We start from the raw sequence: 19,544 nt of genomic DNA on the forward strand, positions 1-19,544 counted from the left end.
GGTTACATAGGGAAATGACGTAGGATCGTTTTGGATGAACCAATACACGAACAAGATCTCTCGCAGCTCCTTTGAATTGATTTCAAGAGGAGACGATTCGAGAGGGGAGGAATAAGAAAGAAGCTGAAAGTCATTGTTGGAAAACTCGGGAGGAGAAACGAGCAAGCTCTACCACAAAGATTGTTGCTAACCACGGTGAACGGATGACAATAAAACCTAGCTAGCATCGAACACACAGTTTCCCTTCTTTACGACCACAGATATATATCTACGTAGACAGTTGCAATTCTCTCTCTCTCTCTCTCTCTCTCTCTCTCTCTGGAGCGACCTCACGATGCACCTCGTTTGTCCTCGAAATATGGAAATTCCAAGGGCGGCTGTCTTCTTATTTCCTGTTTCAGACGATCGATAAGGGTCGCTTGAAAAGACCCACCCCTTTCAGCTGAAAGAGGTGGGTGGAGACGGTTGGCAGGGAGTAATTGCGTTAAACATTTTACAAGCCAGAGTCTGGAGGCAAACGAGGAGCGAAAATATTGGAGGGGAGAAAAGGCGAAACCTGGCTGATCTCCAATACGCTATGATGCTTTTATTTTGCGGTGATTTCCTGCAACTCTCGGTGAAAACGTGCTTGTGATATAAGAGGAGAAATATCGTCGCGGAAGAAGAAAAAAAGAAGAAAATCGTTCATCGAGGAGTTTCTGTGTTTTCTCTCTATCCGAGAAAGAAATCAAAGGTTTCCCTTGCGAAACGTTTAGGGATTCCATCGGCGCCACAGACTTTCCAATCTGTCCTCGGAACAAAGACGTTTCCCGCCTTCTTACTCTTTCTCCCTTTGTCTCTTTCAACCGCGAATAGCTTCCAATCCATAATGCCCCGGACGCGAGACAATGCTTTGGTAAAGATATCGAACAGAGCAAACGACGATTCTTCTTCTCGCGAGGAGCAAAATTTCTTAAAACCGCCAATCTTTCGGTGGAAATATTCGGCGATACACGTTCGTTTCTACGATCTACACTTCATTTCCTAGCATCGAATATTTCTCAGCGACGAACGTTCGCTGCTATCTTTCTTCCACGCTGGAATTTTAGATCCGAATTGGAGATCTTCGAGGCTGAATAAATTTCACGGATTTTAAATACGGAAGTGTGCGGGATTTAGAATAGAAAGGCGGGGAAAGAGGCTAAAAGCGAATGTCCATCGCTGGGGAAAATCCAAATGTTTACCCGCGAGAGCATCGAATCGGCTATCTGATATTTCGGGAAGAATTCGAGGCCTCGAGTGGCTCGAGAGCACTCGAGAAGTCGATGGAAAGCCACGTTCGGACGTTTCGTACATAGGTTGCGTAACACCGGGGTTAAAACGATTACCGAAATCTGTACAGGGGAAAAATTTGTAGCGGAGGACTTTTAGGTAAAGCAGAGGTCGAGTGTGTGTATAGAAAAGGCGAGTAGTCGAAATTTAAAAGAATCGAAGTAGAGTGAAGGAGGATCGTTCGAGAGAGAACTCTCGAGAGGATGCACTTGGATGAATCGTAGACCCAGGCACAATAGAATGTACAATTTCGAGAAATCGATGAAATGATGTATGTAAAGTGGTTACTGTTTGTCCGACTCCTCTTTCAGGCCTCCTGACCTTTTTGCGCTGTTAAGCTATCTTCGATCGTGAGTGGCACTCTTTGTTTTTCGAGCAGAAAGAAAGCTGTATTGTTTTATTCGGTTGAGTCATAAGTAACGTCGATTTTTAGAAGTACTACTTTCACGGTGAATTGCCGTTTCTACAATGTAGCGATCTTGTTTCGAAAGGAGACGGCTGGTCATTTGTTTAATTGGTCAGTTCTGCGGGGGCGTGTTGTCGGTGTCAGTGAAAAGAAGAGTTTTGGAATTCCAAATTTTAAGAGTTCAGAAATTTAGAATTTGGAAGAATTTCGAAATTTTCATCCGAACCGAAAGAAAGACGTTAAAAAAGCTTGCAGACTGATGGAAAACTGCTGTACTTAACGCGGTAAATAAACTTGCTGTCTTTTTATTAAAATCGTCTCTTAAAGCTTGCACAAGAAACGCACAATTCGTGACTCGAACTATTATTTAACACGACGTAAAGTAGCAGACGAGAGCGGTGTTTGATTTTCTCCGGTTTTTCCTCCCCCTTTCCTCGGCAGTCGCGAACGGTGCACGCGAAATCTCGACGAGAGAGGAGGTCCCAGCGGTCAGTCAACCTGGCAAGTACGTTGAAAAATTCACCAGTGACAGGTCGATAACGATCGACGACCTATGGCCAGGGTTATAGATGACCCTAGTCTTGAAAGACCACCTAGGCTGTAAAGACCCGTTCGACACCACGTTTCTCCCCGCTGCTATGGAAATCCCCCGAGTGTTGTGGCCAGCTGTGTCTGGAAAAAAGAGCCTATAGCCGAGTTTCGCGTGAAAAAGAAAACGCTCTACCTGCGCGAGTTGTGCGAGGGTGTGCTAACGACGGTTCAATTAAACTTCACGGCGGTGTTCGGCGAAGAAATATCTAGCTCCAAGTATTTCACCGAGCTAATATTAGATTAAAAAAGGAGAATCGCGGAATTTAGAGCGAAAAATTTGGTTTGAAAGGCAGGGTTGCGATAGACGTTAAAGCGGGATAGCGAGGTGAAATTCAATTTCCTGTGGCTGATTTCGCGTTGGAGGTGAAGTGAGAAGAGGAACGGTTATTTATGGGGCGAGTCGATGGGTTAAACGTCAGAGGAGCCTGAGAAATCCTCTGTGGCTTTCACGAAGGGGCGGTTCTTGCGTATCCAACCCTCGCGAACATCCTCCGGAGAACCTCGGGTTCTCCGCTCTTCGTTCAACTTCGATCTTCTCGGTACGGAGTAATTTAAGGTCCGTTTAAAATCTCCTGGTATCGAAAAATTCCAACAACCCGCGGTGTGCAATTCGTGATAATAGGGAAATTACCGTGAGATTATCGATGGAAACTGTCGAAGGTGGTGCAGTGGAATTCGTGAGGAAATTCGTTTCAATGAGACATTATAACGTTATTGGGTTTATTATCGCTGTGAGTGACAGCGAGGGAATCGATGGGACGGAATAAAGTCTGGTTGGCGCAGACTCGGCTGCATTCAAATCGCACACAGCACCGTATCGAGGCTTCGATCCAGCATCGATGAAGGTGCATTGTCCCCTCCACCGCGGAAATAGAAAACGAAACACGAAATGTCCGACCCCCCTTCGTACCAGCTATTTGACTCTGTTCGTATATCGATCCTCCCCGACTTTTGTCCCTTTGTTCTTGCCGCACAGATTACGAACACGTCAGAACGACGCGTTGCATTACTTTCTGCGCGTGTACGACCGTTCCTGGAAACAGCTCCAAAGGGTTGTCTACCCCTTTGCATCGCCTCCCTAGCGTGTTGCACGCCACCAAAGGGGCGAGTGTAATTTTTTAACGCGACCAAACAGTGGATGAATCATGCTTCTTGGATATCAGGTAGGCACCTTCGGAGCAAACAATTTCACCTCTCCCTCTCTGTGTTGCGCTTCTGTTTTTCTTTGGGAGAGTTTCTCTGTGTAAACTCCACTCAAACGACGCGAGAAGGAGAAACGGGCACTTGTGGAGCTTTCTTTTGTGCAACTGATAAGAGGTGATTGAATGGGAGTTTCTGGGATCAATTAGACAATGCTTTTGCGAAAAACATTTTGGGAATCGTTGAGAACAGAATTTTCAATTTCAGTTTCACGAATTGCTAGAAAATGTTTGAGGAATCACTGGAAAAAAGGATTTTTCAATTTTTCGAACCGTCGAAGCGCGCAGCCGCCTCAATATGAAACGGTTTAGCAGCGGATTCGATGATAGAGAAAAAGGGTTACAAAAGAGGTATTGTTTCATTTCACTGCAAGATTGATGGCCGACGAGGTGGAGTATGTTCTCGTGACGTCACGTGATTATTTCCGCGAAGTAAAAGCCTCCACGCAGCCGGCAGTGACGCTCGAGGCAGTGACGCCTCATTAACGCCTTCCATAAATGACGTGATCCTTCGTCACGTGCCACCACTCGTTTCCACATCTCTTGTTTCGTTCTTCAGCCCCGTTTTGTTCACCTACCTACCTCGACGTAGCGATTTTCTATGCCATCTGACTTCACTCTAACACTTCAAATATATATATATATGTTTCTAGATAAAAGGGTGGACGACGTTAAAGTGTTCGACGTTTATATCTAGGTTTCACCGTTCTAACAATTTCTGTAGACTGTTAGAGGAAGCATGGTTGGATACATTCTCGTCGAGATGAACGTTTATGGAGCAGCGTTGGAAATACCAGCAACCCTCGGAGGGCTTGTTAGACTCGGACGGTTAGCGTTTCGTTTCAGAAAGTGTATACGTACGTAAGGCTAAATGGACCTTCGGGGAGGTGTAGAAGTATCTATAAGATTTCTCTCTCGTAAACTCGATACATAATAAATTGTCGATAAAATTACAAATCGAAGGGAGAAATAAGGTAAGGAAGTCGATGGTAGAGGAATGAAAATACCCCCGGTTTGCACGAGTACGGAACCTCGTTAAGCCTGAAGATAGCCTCAAGTATCGTGGCCATTCTATTTTTGCCGGCTGCTGCAGCGTCTAGAATCTCGCCTGGGGGTAATTAAGCTCTTTGTTTCAATTGTTCCGGCTACCCACCTTCAATCTTCCCTCCCAACCTGTTTCCAGCTCTGTTTCGCGATACTAAGGGACGTCGAACTCTCGAAATCGAGATGAGCTTTCGCGATCCACGGATTCTTTCCTGTCGAAAGGATACCTTCCAGGGAGTTTCTGAAGGAACTGTTCAGCCGATCTATTTGAAACTTTGCAAACGTACTCGTGATAGTTTGAAGAAGACGCGAGAGAAAAATTATGACGAAATTTTGTAATTTTAGAGTAAAATTACAAAATCGTGGAATCGTGAATTTTTCGAGATTTCAGCCTAGATCGATTTTTCGCCTATATTCAAAGGTGACAAAATTCCAAAATCATAGAGAATCGTCATTTTTTCAATATAAAATCGTCGAGACGGCAATACTATCGGAAGATCGATTTTTTGGTTATATTGAAAGGTGAAAGGCCTGTTAATTGAATTGCAACCCTTGATGCGCCACTTGTGCGGTGAAGCTGACTGAAATCGCGATCCAGAAATAATCGCGTTTTTTTCTCTCTCTCTCTCTCACCGCTCATTCTTGTCCCGCTGCTCTATTCCACCGTTCGTTTCCCTTCCATTACGGGAAATTATACGCGATACAGTTTCATCCATTCTTGGAGATGCGGCCAGACAATGAGGACGGATCCACTGGCGCGCTTCGAGCCTCGCAGGAAGTTCCGCGGCGGCCATTAATGGTAACGGGGAGCGGTGCATCGTCACGGAAGCTCCGAATTATGCCCTCAAGCTAGAACGAACTTCCATTACGCGACGCGTTCCCCTTTATCGCGCCGATTCTCCGATATTCCCGGCGTACTCTCACAACTGCCAGTTCTAAAAAACTCCCAGGTATATTCGCTTTTTATTTAGCTCGGGGAATATTTCGAAACCACCCACGGCGAGAGAAAGTGCTCCGGCTCTAAAATTCAGCGTTCGAGTATTTCACGAGAAAATTCTAAAAATTCGCGAATGAATTATTTCAGTTAAGAATTTGTCGAAGTTGTAGTCAGATGATCGAATAGATCGAAATGGGAGAGAGTGACACTGGTTAAGTAAGCGATCACGTTTCTGTCAAGTTTAGACAAGGCACAGTAAGCTGGCGATTAGGTCATTTATTAGATTTCCATTCGAAAGTTCAGTGCTCGATTTAGGGAGTTCTGAGACATTTTGGATGAACGATCGTTTCGCGATTGAAATAATGAGAGAAATACTGAAATAGTGAATTTCTCAAGTCTTGGACTTTGAGAGTGGCTGAAAGATCTCAGGGAAATTAGAAAGAAGTACTAGCCCCGTATCACAGATTTTGGTCAAGATCTGATAAAAACAGTGGTATCACTAAGAAAAATTAACTTTGAAAATTGAAATTGCCAAATTTAATAAATCTACAGTACGTTAACTCTTCTTACTTATCACAGTACTGAAACAGTAATTACTTGACGCTTAGATGCATAGACAGGAAGAGAAATCATACGTCAAAGGGTTAAACCAGGCAAATAGTTACGTAAACGACGTGTGACTATTTGTCAACACAAGCAACACTTTCTAACTGATAATCCGATTCCGTAGTAATCTAAATAGACACCTTGCATTTACATACTTACATATTCATTCGTTCAGTCGAGAAAAATATGTAATTTCTTTCGACAGAAGAGGAAGTCTGATAAGTTAAAATAGACGTTTTCATAGTGATAAAGGTGTAACGATACACTCGTGATCACCGTTCCTGCAACGACAACAAAAACATGGAGATAAACGCTGAACACCCTTTACAACAAGGTCGTTAATTTTTAAGATTACTTCAGCGTCCAAGTGCACGCTCGAGAGGCTCTTCTTAAAACTGAAGGGCTAGGCCCGGTGGTAATTAGGCCTGTAAAATATGCAACAGACGAACCATCGTGTCGCAACAACTTACGTCCTCTTATTATCAACCCATCTTCTGCGAAATTTCACGATGAAAAATATATATTTGATGAAGAGATAAGTTCTTTCCGACGAATTTCTGTTGATTGCATGAAGGGAATTTTGCGTTATATATTCCCTAATCCAGGTGAAAGAAACTACAGACCACAATCAACTCAAGGCCACCGAGTTTTTATCGCGACAGGATTCGTAACTTGCCAGAAAAGTGGCGAAAAGTCAGAAAACAACGGCGAATATTTCAACGATTGGCCCCTTAACGTATGATTTCTTTCCTGACCGTGCATCTAAGCGTCAGCCATTTTCTATTTCAGTACTGTATCGGGTAACAAAAATTAAAACCCCTTAACGTATGATTTCTTTTCTGACTGTGCATCTAAGCGTCAGACATTTTCTATTTTATTACTGTATCAGGTAACAAAAACTAATCTGTCACAGATTAATTACATCTAGCAATCCTCAGTCTTGCAAATTCAAACGAAAGTTAGCATTACAATTCATTTTTCTTACTAATATAACCATTTTTATCACATCTTCCCAGAATCTCTGCCACGAGTCTGACGAGTTGTCATATGTTAAGGGGCTAACTTTTTATATCTCTTTTTAAACCAAGTTTTTACTTGACCAAAAAATCGGAAAGAACTTATCTCTACAGCTAATATATATATAACAGAAACGTTTCTATAGACAGAGTGAAAAAAATGTATATAGGATATGGAAGAATGAAGAAATTGTTCTAAATTCCGGTTTAATGGTCGAACGAGCGCGAACATACGGTACATTCAACGAGTATCGAGAGAATGCAGCCTGGGATATTCATCCTGGGACGTTCGAGCAACAGTTTTTCTTTCGGAGCATGTTCCAGCTAGCTTGGAATCCAATAAGAGAAGCACAGCGTTCGTCGTTTTAAAATAAGGAAGAAAGCAAGCAGAAGAGGGAATATCTTGGATAAAACATATAGGTACCGTGTTCTATTTTATCGATCGATATGCACGTACTTTCTTACGATCGTGTTCAGATACTAACTACTTAATTTTTGTGCAAATTTGTATTTTTGGGAGTATAGCAGAAGAAGCAGAACTTGGGTAGAAAATTATTTCACCTAGAAGGTATTGTAAAACGCACTATAATTTAGATACTTTTTCATATTTAAGTTTCCTATAAATACGCAAAAATCCGCAGTCCACTGATAACTTATTAACATACATTAACCCGGTCGCCATTTCAATTTTTCTCCAAGTTAAATATTAAATAATTAAAACAAAGATTAGAAAATTAAATAATTTCGAAATTGCACTTTTCTCAAATACAGATACACAAGTTACGACGAAGCTAACTATCGTCATTGCTCAAAGACACGCGAATTATTGCATCGCGTTCATAGCGTTTCGCGAGAAATAAACACGAGTCGATCGGCTTGAAAGGGTTAAGCAATGGGAGGAACGAAGTGCATTAATGGTTGAACAGTAACCGAAATAATCCCTAAGACCTGTGTACTGGAAAGTGGTCAAGCATCGTGTAATCTAACGCAAGCGAAAAGCTGCATCGATCGGCATTTCTAAGGTATGTGCGTCATGGGGGTTCCATGCGGTCTGTCTAATGGTATTATCAACCCTTAATACCGGACTGCTTTGAGGTCATTGACCGGTGTACTTTTATCTTCTTCCACCTTTCCTTTCTTCTCCCTCTCACTCTCGCTCGCTCGCCGTTCTCTCCCTCATCCGCTTCACTCTTCTTAATTAACTTCGTTCCATTCGAGGAAATTAACGTGGTTCTAAAAATGGCACACGACCCACACACGTGCCGCCGTGTGTTGGTTCATTGTCACAAAGGGAGTTCATTGGAGTCAGCCGTGCGTTAAGTAACCGTAGATAAGGTCACGATAGCGAATTTCCATGCAACTCTCTCCGACAAATTTCGGCTAATTTCGCAGTTTCTCTTTCGTACGAAACGGGGGACACGTTGTTACCGAGTTATTCGAAGGGGGTGGAAAAAGGGAACTTGGATAGCGGCTCTCACGCGACCGGAGGCATAATTTTTCAGGGAAATCAAACGGCAAGGTTTCCAAGTTTGTGTGAAACTGGTCGTGAACGCGGTTCGTGATTCACGACGGAGATAATAACCTCCCTTTTTTCCAACTTCCTTTCCGCGGAGAGTTGAAAAGTTCCCCGAGGCGAATGTGTGAATTCAATTGCTTCCAACAATGCGGGATATTATGTTTAAAAAAAGCCTCGTTTACCTGGTAAAAATAGTTTCTCATTCACGAGGAAATTGTGAACTGTTGGACAACTGGTAGTAGCAGAGAAAAACTACTTTTTTCTTTATTGATAAGTCAGACATTTAGTTTAACCACACCAGAAGGAAGGAAAGAAGGAGCTGGATTCTCAATTAAAGGGCTAATCAATTTCCCATCGACGTGCAAATTGACCACAGAGGCACACAGAGAAGGTCAAGTCCCGTTCCTAAGCGGCGTTTATTCGCACGCGAGTGCATTTGGAATATTTTAAAAAGGCGGGAAGTCGAGGCCTCCGTCGAATATCCTCGATAACTCTCGCTGATTCCGCAGTCATTAATGATCCCGTGTTGATAAGGTCGCTGAATATTACGATAAGGTCGAAAAATTCCAAGGCTCCCCCGTTGGTCGTTTACGAACACGCGAGAATTTCGTGTTTCGTCGGGTGTCTCTCCCTGGTCTCAAAATGCTACTCCAACTCGGTCTACAAAACTTCAACGGTAATAGAATTCGGTGGATCGAACATTCGAATATTCCTATCACATCCCTGTTTCCTGTCCTCCGGAAAAAAAAGGGAGATCGTAAATCAGAGGAGCTAAATGGATTCGGGAGAGACGTTCCGGTCGGTAGAACAGAAACGTTGGCCGTGATACTGGGGTATCCAAGCTATCCGATCGTCGATCCACCGGCCGTGAATATTGCTCCTTGGCAGCCGTTCTGACAGGGACACTTTTTCCATTTTCGTTTCCCGCGTACGCTGCCAAATCCGCGACCTACTGAACAATGAAGCCGAACGGAGGAGCGGAGGGGTAATTCTGGAAGGTGACCCTCGAGTAATTGCCTCTGAATGCGGATAATCCTCTGACTGTTCACCCTTACGGCTACAATTATTCTCAGCTAACGCTCGTTTTATTTTCTCTTCGATTTTCCAACGCTGTCGCATCTTCGAGATGCACGTAAAATCCTGGGAGATGTTCTAACTTTACCACGTCTACGACGGTGGAGAGTTAAAAGCGAGAGGAAGATACTTGATCATGAGTTGTGTGTTAAACAAGATTGGATGCACCATGTACAATCAGAGCTTGATTCAAACCGAAGAAAGGCTAGGCGTAGAGAAATCAATACTTATTCAGAGTTTCCGTCGGCAAATCTTCGATACGAGAGAGGAGCGTGCCTTCTTCTCTCTACTTCTTCGGGATTAAAACCGGTACAGTGGACGAATTGGCAAGCATCTACCAGTTGCATAGCAATTCTACGTGAAATAAATATGGAGAAAGAAGAGAAGAATGTAAGATAGGGAAAGTATGAAAAGGGTATCCTCCCTTTGGTTTAAAAGAGGATACCCAACGAGGCTTGAGATGTACAGTAATAAATGGCTTTAGCCTTTAGGAGGTGATACAGAGGCTTTCCAGTGAGAGGTGATCGCGTTAACCTCGGGTAATTGAACCCTTCTTCCCTCTCTCTCTCTCTCTCTCTCTCCATTTTCTAGCTCATCCCTTCGAGTCTGTTTCCCTCGAATATCCGGTGATCGCGTTAACCTCGGGTAATTGAACCCTTCTTCCCTCTCTCTCTCTCTCTCTCTCCATTTTCTAGCTCATCCCTTCGAGTCTGTTTCCCTCGAATATCGTGTTCTCCGGCATCTTTCTGGCCACCGTGGCGATACTCCATGCTAAATTCTCCCTCTCTTAACACAACTACACGTCCATTGAAAAGCCAGCGGGACGAAGCTGAGAACGGAGGTATTTAGGGAAGGCTTCCTGTCGAGCTCTGGAAACTCGATGAAAAGGTAATGAGCACCGTTCTATTTCCACCGAAGAAATCAAGCCAGCTTCTTTATAACGACAACTGGGGAAAAGCCACAACAGGTGGAATCGCCGCGAGGCCAGCATAGTGTGTGCCAAGTAACGAGAATGGCCTTTTTTTCTCTTTTTTTTTAAGAAACCTGCCAAACTTCTTGCTCGCGTAGAAATATCGTGACAAGTATAAGTTTCAGTCGGGGAAGGAAATTTGTCAAAATTGCATTACAGAAATTCGTTGAATAACTCACGATTTTGTGGTGAAGATGTTGAAGTTCCCTCTCGGTGACCCTTCTGCGCGAGAGTTCGCGCTGCTCCCTCCTGTACTGGCTGTATTTGTAGAAGAGATACATGCCAGGAAGTGCTAGGACGACCAGAGGCTTCATTAAGCTGGCCCTTCCGCTTCCTCCGCGAACTCGTGGCTCTGGTGGCTCGTCCTGGTCCTCGAGCTGTTCAGCAGCCTCGGCCACTGCTGGCACGGCTGGCATAATTAATCACCTGGAACACAGCAAACCCCCGGAAGCTAGTGAGAAGAAGAAGAAAAAAGAGTGATACAATTCAATCGTCGTTTCTTTCATCCCGATGATGAAAAACGAGAGAGAGAGAAAGAGAGGGCTTTTGCTTTTTTGTTCGAGTTTTGTTACGAGAACTGTACGCTAAAGACAGCCGACACAAAAGAGGAATCGTTCCGCTCGGCGTTGATTAATTAACGACACCGCATCCGATTATTGCTCGTCGCTAGACAATACCCTGTCCCGGCATATTGTGCTTCATTGAGGATATTGAAACGGCACCAACTACTGTGTTCCAATTCCCTCGGAATACACTTTGACGGAGGAAACGCAGCCACCGAGAGTCTCAATAATAGGATCGGTTAATTAGTCGACAACTGAATAGACTACGGCGTCTCTCGTTCAACTCCCATCTGAATCTTAGAAAAGAGGAAAAGCTGGAGGAAGCAAATCACGTATCGTGTACGATTCCTTCTTCCTGTTACGATCGGTATTTTTATTCGTTCGTTCATGCGAGGAATTTCACCGCTCTGATAAAGTTCAACTGGACGAAGAAGTAGGAGGGCAGGAGGAGAGTTTTAGGTCAGCCAGAGATGACTATTGGCTATTGGTTTTCCATCAAATCGTTTTTTACGATTCCTCCACCCTTGTCAGCCTGTATTCCCTCTCTCTCCTTCTCTACGATACTTATAATCCTCGTTAATGTCATCTCGAGACAACCTTCCGTTCCAGCTGACCATAAGGAACACACGTATATATAGTTTAGGCAAACCCTACTGGCTATCGCTAACTCTCTCTCTCTATTGGACAAACACGTATCGATTGTTTCGAGGTGTACGAGAGGATCCATTGGACGATGGAGACGTGCCCTATCGATGGATTTCCGTGACTTCAATGAAATTTCGTAATACACTTGCAGGTCGTTCACCGGCTATATTTAATTCAGCCGTCTACTTGCCGTGCTATTCTTGACACAGCTGCTCTAGAAATACACGCGCTATATCGCGTCCCGTGGACGGGTCGTGCACCCTCTCTCTCTCGCCCCTTGTTCATCGCAACCTGCAACACAGAGATGCAACTCGGGTCTCTCTGTCAATGGCGATCCGATTACTCTTGTATCCTGAAACCGATATATTTGGCTTGAGCAAGGCTCGGTTGTGTTGTTCAGACGGCGATGCAATTGATCGAGGCAATCTTTAAGCAGGTGAAAATTGATACGAACTTCTGGCTCCTTTTTTTTTATTCATTTTCGTAATTATTGGGAGAATTATGTGCTTGAATACGTAACTAGTTAATGTAACGTCGAAGAAGGTGTGATCGAGGAATTGCGACGAAGGTAGGAGCAAGTGTACCGAGCAGGTAATTGAAGAAGGCACCGCGAGCAAAAAGCAAGGAACTGGCTAGTTCTTGGAGCAAGAACCGATGATAGGAGCGAGCTGCGTGCACGCGTTATCGCCCCGGGGGTATATTATCGGAAATGAATCGATATATCGACTGGTTTGTCGTACACCCGACACCGTGAAAACACACACACACACCGCCTACGGGATTCGCGGTGTTTTTCTACCAAGGGCAAGGTTGTTCACGCGCTTTTTTTCAAACCTTCACCCCTTTGCTTTCGTCCGAAGGGAGGAAGAAAGAAGGAAGGAGGGAGAAAGATCGAAGGTGAATCGATGGGAGCGAAGAGAAACGCGAGAAGTTGTATCGGACACTGGACGAATAAGAAATTATTTAAGTACGTTATCGGAGCGACTATCGTACTCTGAACTAATATTACACGTACGTTATGCGTTTCGCCTTGACATGTCGTAATGGCGGTCGCAAGAACAAGGACACCCACCGCGGCAGGATAACATCGTACCCGATAGGCTACGGCCAAGTACACGTTCTGCTCCGCCTTCTATTTTTACACCCGTTTTCTCCTCTGTTGTTGTTCGATTGCCGTGTGTTGCACGATTAGAATCGATCTGCCCACTCTTTCTCCACTCGTTCTCACGTGACTCCACGCGAAACCTGATGCCGTGACAGGGGGGACGTCGTCGATGTGGGTGGAAGGGAGTCGGCGGAGAGGAATTGATTTTAATCCTTTTGATTTGTCGCGAGCATGTCGATGCCTTTTGCGGTGTTTCCAGTTTGGCTCGCCCCTTCGAAACAACGAGAAGCGAAACGATCGCGAGAAATGAACGTTCTCGCGTGGAACGTGTACCGTGCCGTCGAAAATTGCCAGCGGAATAACGTGCAGGCCCCGGTATTCAATTTCCCCGTATTACGGCCGCCAGCCTGCAATCAAACAAACGGGTAAACAAACGGCCAGAGCTCGTACCGCAGCGCTGAGTTTCAGGTTCGTTAAATTATCAGAGCGAACGGTACGTGTCTAGATATCCTCCTGTTCGACTCTGTTTCGAATCAGCCGACTATTTAGAATTCTCCCGTTCGACGGCTGTACGATTCTATTTCACCCGCACCACTCTGCTCCTCTGGTTTATCAGATTAGTATCGTGAAACTACGAAGTTACCAGGCACGTTCTTTACGAGATAAAGCGAGCGATAACGAAACCCGCGTATGTAAACACAGCCAGTCGGAGAATACCACCGATGACAACACAACTCGAAATTCTTTTCAACACTGACACACTACTTCCTCGTCTTACCTGTTTACCATGAACAATTTTCCTCGAATTCTGCGGTGTCGACGACGAGAAATCCAGCTCCCCGGTGGCGAACTCTCGTATAATACAATCGAATACACCGCCTCGAACGTCCACAGTGGGGAAAAAGGAACTAGTATCTAAGCAACACCGTGTTGGTGACTGTCACAAAGCACTTACGTCGTAGTCGACTGGTGGCGAGAGAGGAGAGACGACGACGACGACTCTCTGTTCGTTCGATTGCTCGTCAGCGTTGGCAGGGACGTGTCTCGCGTGGACAGCGTGGACGTGAGATACGGGGTGAGGAAAAAATGCACACGAGAGATCGAGGACCGCCTGCGCCGGCGACACGAGCCGTTCCTCGTGCGCTCAGCTCAGCTGAAACATCGCCGAGCCGCGACTGCGATGCTAGTGTACCGGCGGCTGCACTGCGCGCCTGCATACAGGCAAACCGCGCAACGGGTCTGGCTCGTGGCTGTTCGCCAGGCGTCGGACGTTTCCGTCGCGGCTCGGCCCTGCCCGCTACTACCCGTTCGACCTCGATGCTTTTTGGCGGTCTTCGAGGAACTTCGGCTCGCCTGCGCAACTCCCGCGACCCGCAGGGTTGTAACTACGTACGCTGGACACCACTTTGGCGCACCTATGCACTGCGCATCCACTCTGACTGCTACCTGTACTCTCGCATTTTTTTACCGTACAGAGTCTTGGCTCGGCCTATCGGTGCACAGATTCGTGTACCGACGAACGTAAGAACTGGGCTTTAGGTTGTATATACCCGGGTTCGTTGTGGAAATGGGAGAACTTGTCAGGAGGTTGGGGAGGTTCGGAGGAGGGCCTGGGGAATCGTTCGACGAGTACTTGTGTCAGATTAGATAGAAGTAATCTCTGTAGATATTTTGCGACGCAGATGGAAGAATCTATCTGGTGATGGTTTTAACACAGGGTGACATTTGGTAGAATTGATACAGTGAGATTGTAAATTAAAGTATCAAACGACGATACAGCCGCACCCAGGGCTGTAGTCATTTGTCAATCGCTATCTCAAATTTCTGGTTGCTAGCTTCTGTTAAATATGTATCAGCCTGTGCATTCACAAGTATCGTTCCAACTCGTCTCTTCGTCCCGAGAGATTGGACCGTAGATAGTAGAACAAATAAACCCTAAGTAGATACTTGAACCGCCCCGTAACCGCTGTCGCCGAAAATTTTGCCCCTGCGGGCACCAGTTGCCCGCGCCTGAGTTAAAGCTTTTGGCCATTCTCCACGGAGCTGTGTATCGCGGTGATTTCTAGGGTAGAGGGCTGGAGGAATTGGACCATCGGTTGTATACGAGCATAGTGACCGTGCAACTGCGTGACGCAACGCGTGCACCAGCATAGAAGCAACGATCGAAGCGGTTTCGCCGGCATAGTGGCCGGGTACCCACTGATGTGGTACACGGTCACCGTTGCTGATTCCTGGCGACGATGCTGCGCTACTGCTCTGCTGGAGGAGGATCGATAAAGGGAGGAGGGATGGAACCACCCGGGAAGAAACGAGGGAATCTGCGTCTCTCCCCTTCTCCACCCTCTTCACCCACAACGCATGACTGTTTGGTAGATCCGCTGATGTCGGTCTATTCTCCGGTTCCCTCTTCCACCTGGCCCAACCCCTCTTCCTCCCTCTTTTTTCCACTCCTATCTCTCTCTCTATCTTTCCCCTTTTCACCTTCCCCTCTCTCCTCCTCGTTTTTCCTCTCCGTGCACGGCTGGAATACCGGTTTCATCTCTCTAGAGACGTGCCGGTGCGATATTAGGGTTAGTGAACTCTGGTTCGACGCAGATAAGGGTCCCAGGTCTTTTCATCCGTGGCGCAAAAAGCGTCGATTCGAATTTTCCATCGTTCACAGATTCCATTATTTACTTCGGTCTTGGAAATTGGGTTACCTCGTTCCCCTTCCCACCGTTCTTTATTTAACATTCAAGCATATGATAATTGAAGATGCGGCCGCCGCGCTACGAATTAATTAACCAGGCGGTCGTGCGCAATCATTGATGAGCGACGTGCGGTGTGCGGTAACGTTTCGGAAAATCTTATCAGGTAGAGTGTGTATATGTGTGTGTTGGGAAATGTTGTACGTACCACGGTTGTAAATAATTCAGCGGCAATTTATCAAGGAACACCTGCTTGCGGTCAGCCTTGAAAACTGCCGGGGGAAGAGGGAGAGATAAATGATTCTGTTGGTGGAGAGCTCGGAGAAAAAAAAAAAACGTTGCTACTTCTCTTCCTCTTCCCGTTCCGCCGCGATTCTTCGAATCGAGAAAGGGGAAACTTTGCACCGTCGTCGATCGACTCTCGTCTAGTTTATCAGAGGCTCGAAAGAGGTTCCTCGGGGCTTAATTGCAGTTTCGCCCGGTAGATTTTATCTGCTTAATCACACTCGAGTGCAACAACGTAACACCCAGATCCGATGGAATCGCGTCTCTTCTTCTATTTACACAAGCCGCTTGATTTCGGGATCGAGGGGTTGGAAAAGGTCAGAAGTAGGAGAATACACGCCCTCGCGTAGTAATTGCTTCGGGTCCGGTATAACGTAGCTGCCAGTCACTTTGATATTTCCAGATTCGATGTGCAACCGTGTATGAAGTATAGCGCTTCGTCTTTTAACAGAGAGACGCGAAAGGGAAGAATGGACAGGAGAAACGGGGGATACGGGGGAGATGAAAATCCGTGAATCCGTCCGGTTTTTGTGTGTCGCGTCGGCTCAATGCACGCTGGGCTAACGAGTGCGAGTTTCTGCCGTCCCCTCGAAATAACGAGGCCTCCGAACAAAAGTGCAGAGGTTCTTGTGCACCTAAGCTTGGGGTAAAAGAGTGCCGTTACGTAATAATATCTCTGAAAATTCAACGTGTTACCGCTCCCGGACGCGCCGGGCTGCCAGAAACAAGCAATTTAGTCCTCCTCTTTGCAGCAAGGACCTCTCCAGAGTGCACTACTCCTTCTCTGCCTCTTTATCTCTCTCTCTCTCTGTGCTGTTCCTCCCTCGGCTGCAATCTCACGTGCTGTTCATTCATTCCCAATCGGGACAACGATATTTCCTTCTTCTCTCTTCCGCTTCCCAGTATAGATCGATGCGCGGCGATCACGCGTCGAACGGATCGAGGTTTGATCGATCGACGAAAGTGAAATACGCGTATAGGAGGAATACCATTGGCGGAGGACGACGCAGTCCGGACATCCTTGAATCGCAGCCAGCATCCTACCGAGCATAGCCATTTTTCGTGACGTTTGACCCGCTTCCGTTCGAGGAGCGTGACGTCACCGCGGGGAATGTCAGATCAATGGTCCCCGGGGGTTGGTGCCACCGCTTCGCCACCTTTTACATCCTCCGTTCCTGATGAACACGTGCACACAACCAACCCACACGAGTCCTCCTCGATACGACGGGAATTGTCGAAGGCTGGGTGTACGAAGCTCTAACGACTCGTGTCGCAATATCTCTCTGATTTAAACACCTTCCCCCGACCGGGATCTCCCACGGGAGAGTGTCGTAGCAATCTCCTGTCTATCTCAGCTCTCGACGATCGATCAAACCGATATCTCTCGAACTCTAATCGGTCGAAGGACTTTTCGATAATTTCGAAAAAGGTTTAGGTCCAGTTGATCCTGTAAAGGAGAGTGCAGATAGGTGTATGCGTCGAATAGGTTTCGAGCTTGGTCGATGACACGCTTGCGAGAGAATCACCCTTGGGCGAGCTTCACCCCGGCTGAGAACCACTGGCACGACGTCACAGAAAGTTCAATGACGTCATAGACCGTTCGATACACCGGGAATCCGCTTGGTGGGGGTTGGTTCGCCGAGACGAGAGCAAAGAAGAGCACAGGACCCCGGCAGGGGAGGAAACGAAGCTGTGCACACCGTCAGAGTGGAAAGCAGGATGGAACGGGAGACTTTTCACGCCGTTGCAACTGAATGCTACCCCACTAGAAACCGCTTGCTAGCTCAAAGAACCAACCGCCCCCTTTTTCTTCGTCCTAACCTAAATATCTTTCTCTTCTGGCGAACAACGAAATTTTCACCGATTTCTACCCCTACTAGCTCCTCCGTGCAACGTGTGTATATGTGTACATGTATGTACGCGTGTAATATATTCGAGGGAAGGAGTTGAATTAAAATGAATTGAGAGTGCACGTGCAGGTGCATGAAAGAATACACCAGGTAGAGGTGCGCACGATTCTGGAGCACGATAGAAGAGGCGAGTGGAGTGGATAGCGAGGCCCAGAAGAGGTAGGAAGCCGGGCTGTTCGCCGAGTCTAAACGAGGATTTTCTCCCGCCATGCACGTCAGAGCAGCGTGGCCCCGAAACACGCCGCGGAAATTCCACCCTCTTTCATCGCGAGCCGTCATCTGAAAGAAGCCAACTTGAAGGATCCTCTTTAGGTCTCTCCCTTTTTTCTTTTTCTTCTTTTCAAAGTCCCTTTTCCTAGCTTCAGAAACGAGACGCGGCGTTCCAGCCTCGAAAACTGAAGGGTCAGGAGAGATAGAGAGATCGCTCGTAGAGTGGCCAATTCGATTCGTACCGAGCCGTGAAACATCCTCTCTCTATCTTCAGCATATACGCGACACACGTCTCTCTCGAATCTTCATTTAAATTTCTAAAATGTCAGGCCAGCGCCTGCATCACTCTCGAGGTCAGTTTTATCACGTTGATAACACTTGATTTTAATTAGAGAACCGATCTCCTCCTCGCCCAACAGCGTCAGCTGTTTCCAGAGAAGACAGGAAGACGTATCTTTTTTCTTCTCTTCTTCTTCCTCCGGCAGACGATATTCCCTCCCCTTTCGTATGTAGTCTCCAGCGACCTGTTTGTCCGTTCTTGGGGATGCAATTCAGGGTAGCCGCATTGCGCCACCCCCACTATATCAGTCAGAGCTGCTTATAAAAGGTACTAAGGCTTGTAATTTTCGTGCGGCGCACACCGTGGTTTCCGGCCACGGGCGACGGAGGGACACCGGAAGCGGCCTGCTCGTCACGCTCTTCTTCACCGTTAAATCGCTGTTATGCAACGACGTTACGCGAGCATAAGCCCGCTTCTTCTTTCCCGTTATTTCTACTGTTCTTGCCTGTCCACGTTTCTCAAACGCATCGCGGACAGATTTGATACGTGGTTCATTTGACAAGTTCTCCAGTTGTAGTATAGGTGGCGGTAGGAGTTCTGATATTTTTTGCGCACCAGAAATTTTGAAAATTGGCCAAGTCAAAAATTTCGATGTTACATCGATCTCCTGTAGAAAAGATTTATTGTAAGAGCAAATATTTTTTAGTAGGAAGAAAAATAATATATATTTATTCAACGTCGCATCGGCTCATTTGCTACGAAGAATCTATTCTTAAGGTTCAAAACATTCCTCGTCAGACGGGGAACTTAAGGACGCTGTTGATAAATACTTTGCAAGCTTTAAGAAGCCAAAGTTTAGCGATGGTCCATAAAAACAGTTCGAAAACGATGTCACCCACACACGTGTACACAGAAATCGGCCATTTGTTCCGCGTGTTCCTCGAGTCGTACACTTTTTTTACGGCTCGTTTAGCCTTCGGGCGGATTGATTTGAGCAATAATAAAAAGCCGACGGAAACACGTTCTCCAGCGTCCTATTTTTACGCGCGACGGCCGATTTCCACGTTTAATTACCCGGCCAAGATGAACGAGGATTTCCTGCCTCTCTCTTTGTCGCGCGCGCCAACATCGATTTCCTTTCCCGTTGAAACAACGTCTGGGGCGGAGCTATTTGGAAATTAGACGGGGA

The 19,544-nt window shown here is 46.2% G+C and overlaps 1 protein-coding gene across 1 annotated transcript in view; it reads right to left on the reverse strand.

The window, feature by feature from the left end:
- LOC108579534 (eukaryotic translation initiation factor 4 gamma) overlaps positions 1-14,159 on the reverse strand; it is a 27,502-nt gene extending 13,343 nt beyond the window's left edge. Inside the window, exons 1-2 of the mRNA XM_017943093.1 lie at positions 13,939-14,159; positions 10,850-11,096 (exon numbers count right to left, since the gene is read on the reverse strand). Coding sequence (XP_017798582.1) covers positions 10,850-11,086 — 237 coding nt within the window. The 5' untranslated portion in view covers positions 11,087-11,096; positions 13,939-14,159. The remainder of the gene's footprint in view (positions 1-10,849; positions 11,097-13,938) is intronic.
- Between the last annotated feature and the right edge of the window lie 5,385 nt (positions 14,160-19,544).

Source organism: Habropoda laboriosa, unplaced genomic scaffold (assembly GCF_001263275.1).
Source record: "Habropoda laboriosa isolate 0110345459 unplaced genomic scaffold, ASM126327v1 scaffold33, whole genome shotgun sequence".
NCBI classification, from domain to species: Eukaryota; Metazoa; Arthropoda; class Insecta; order Hymenoptera; family Apidae; genus Habropoda; species Habropoda laboriosa.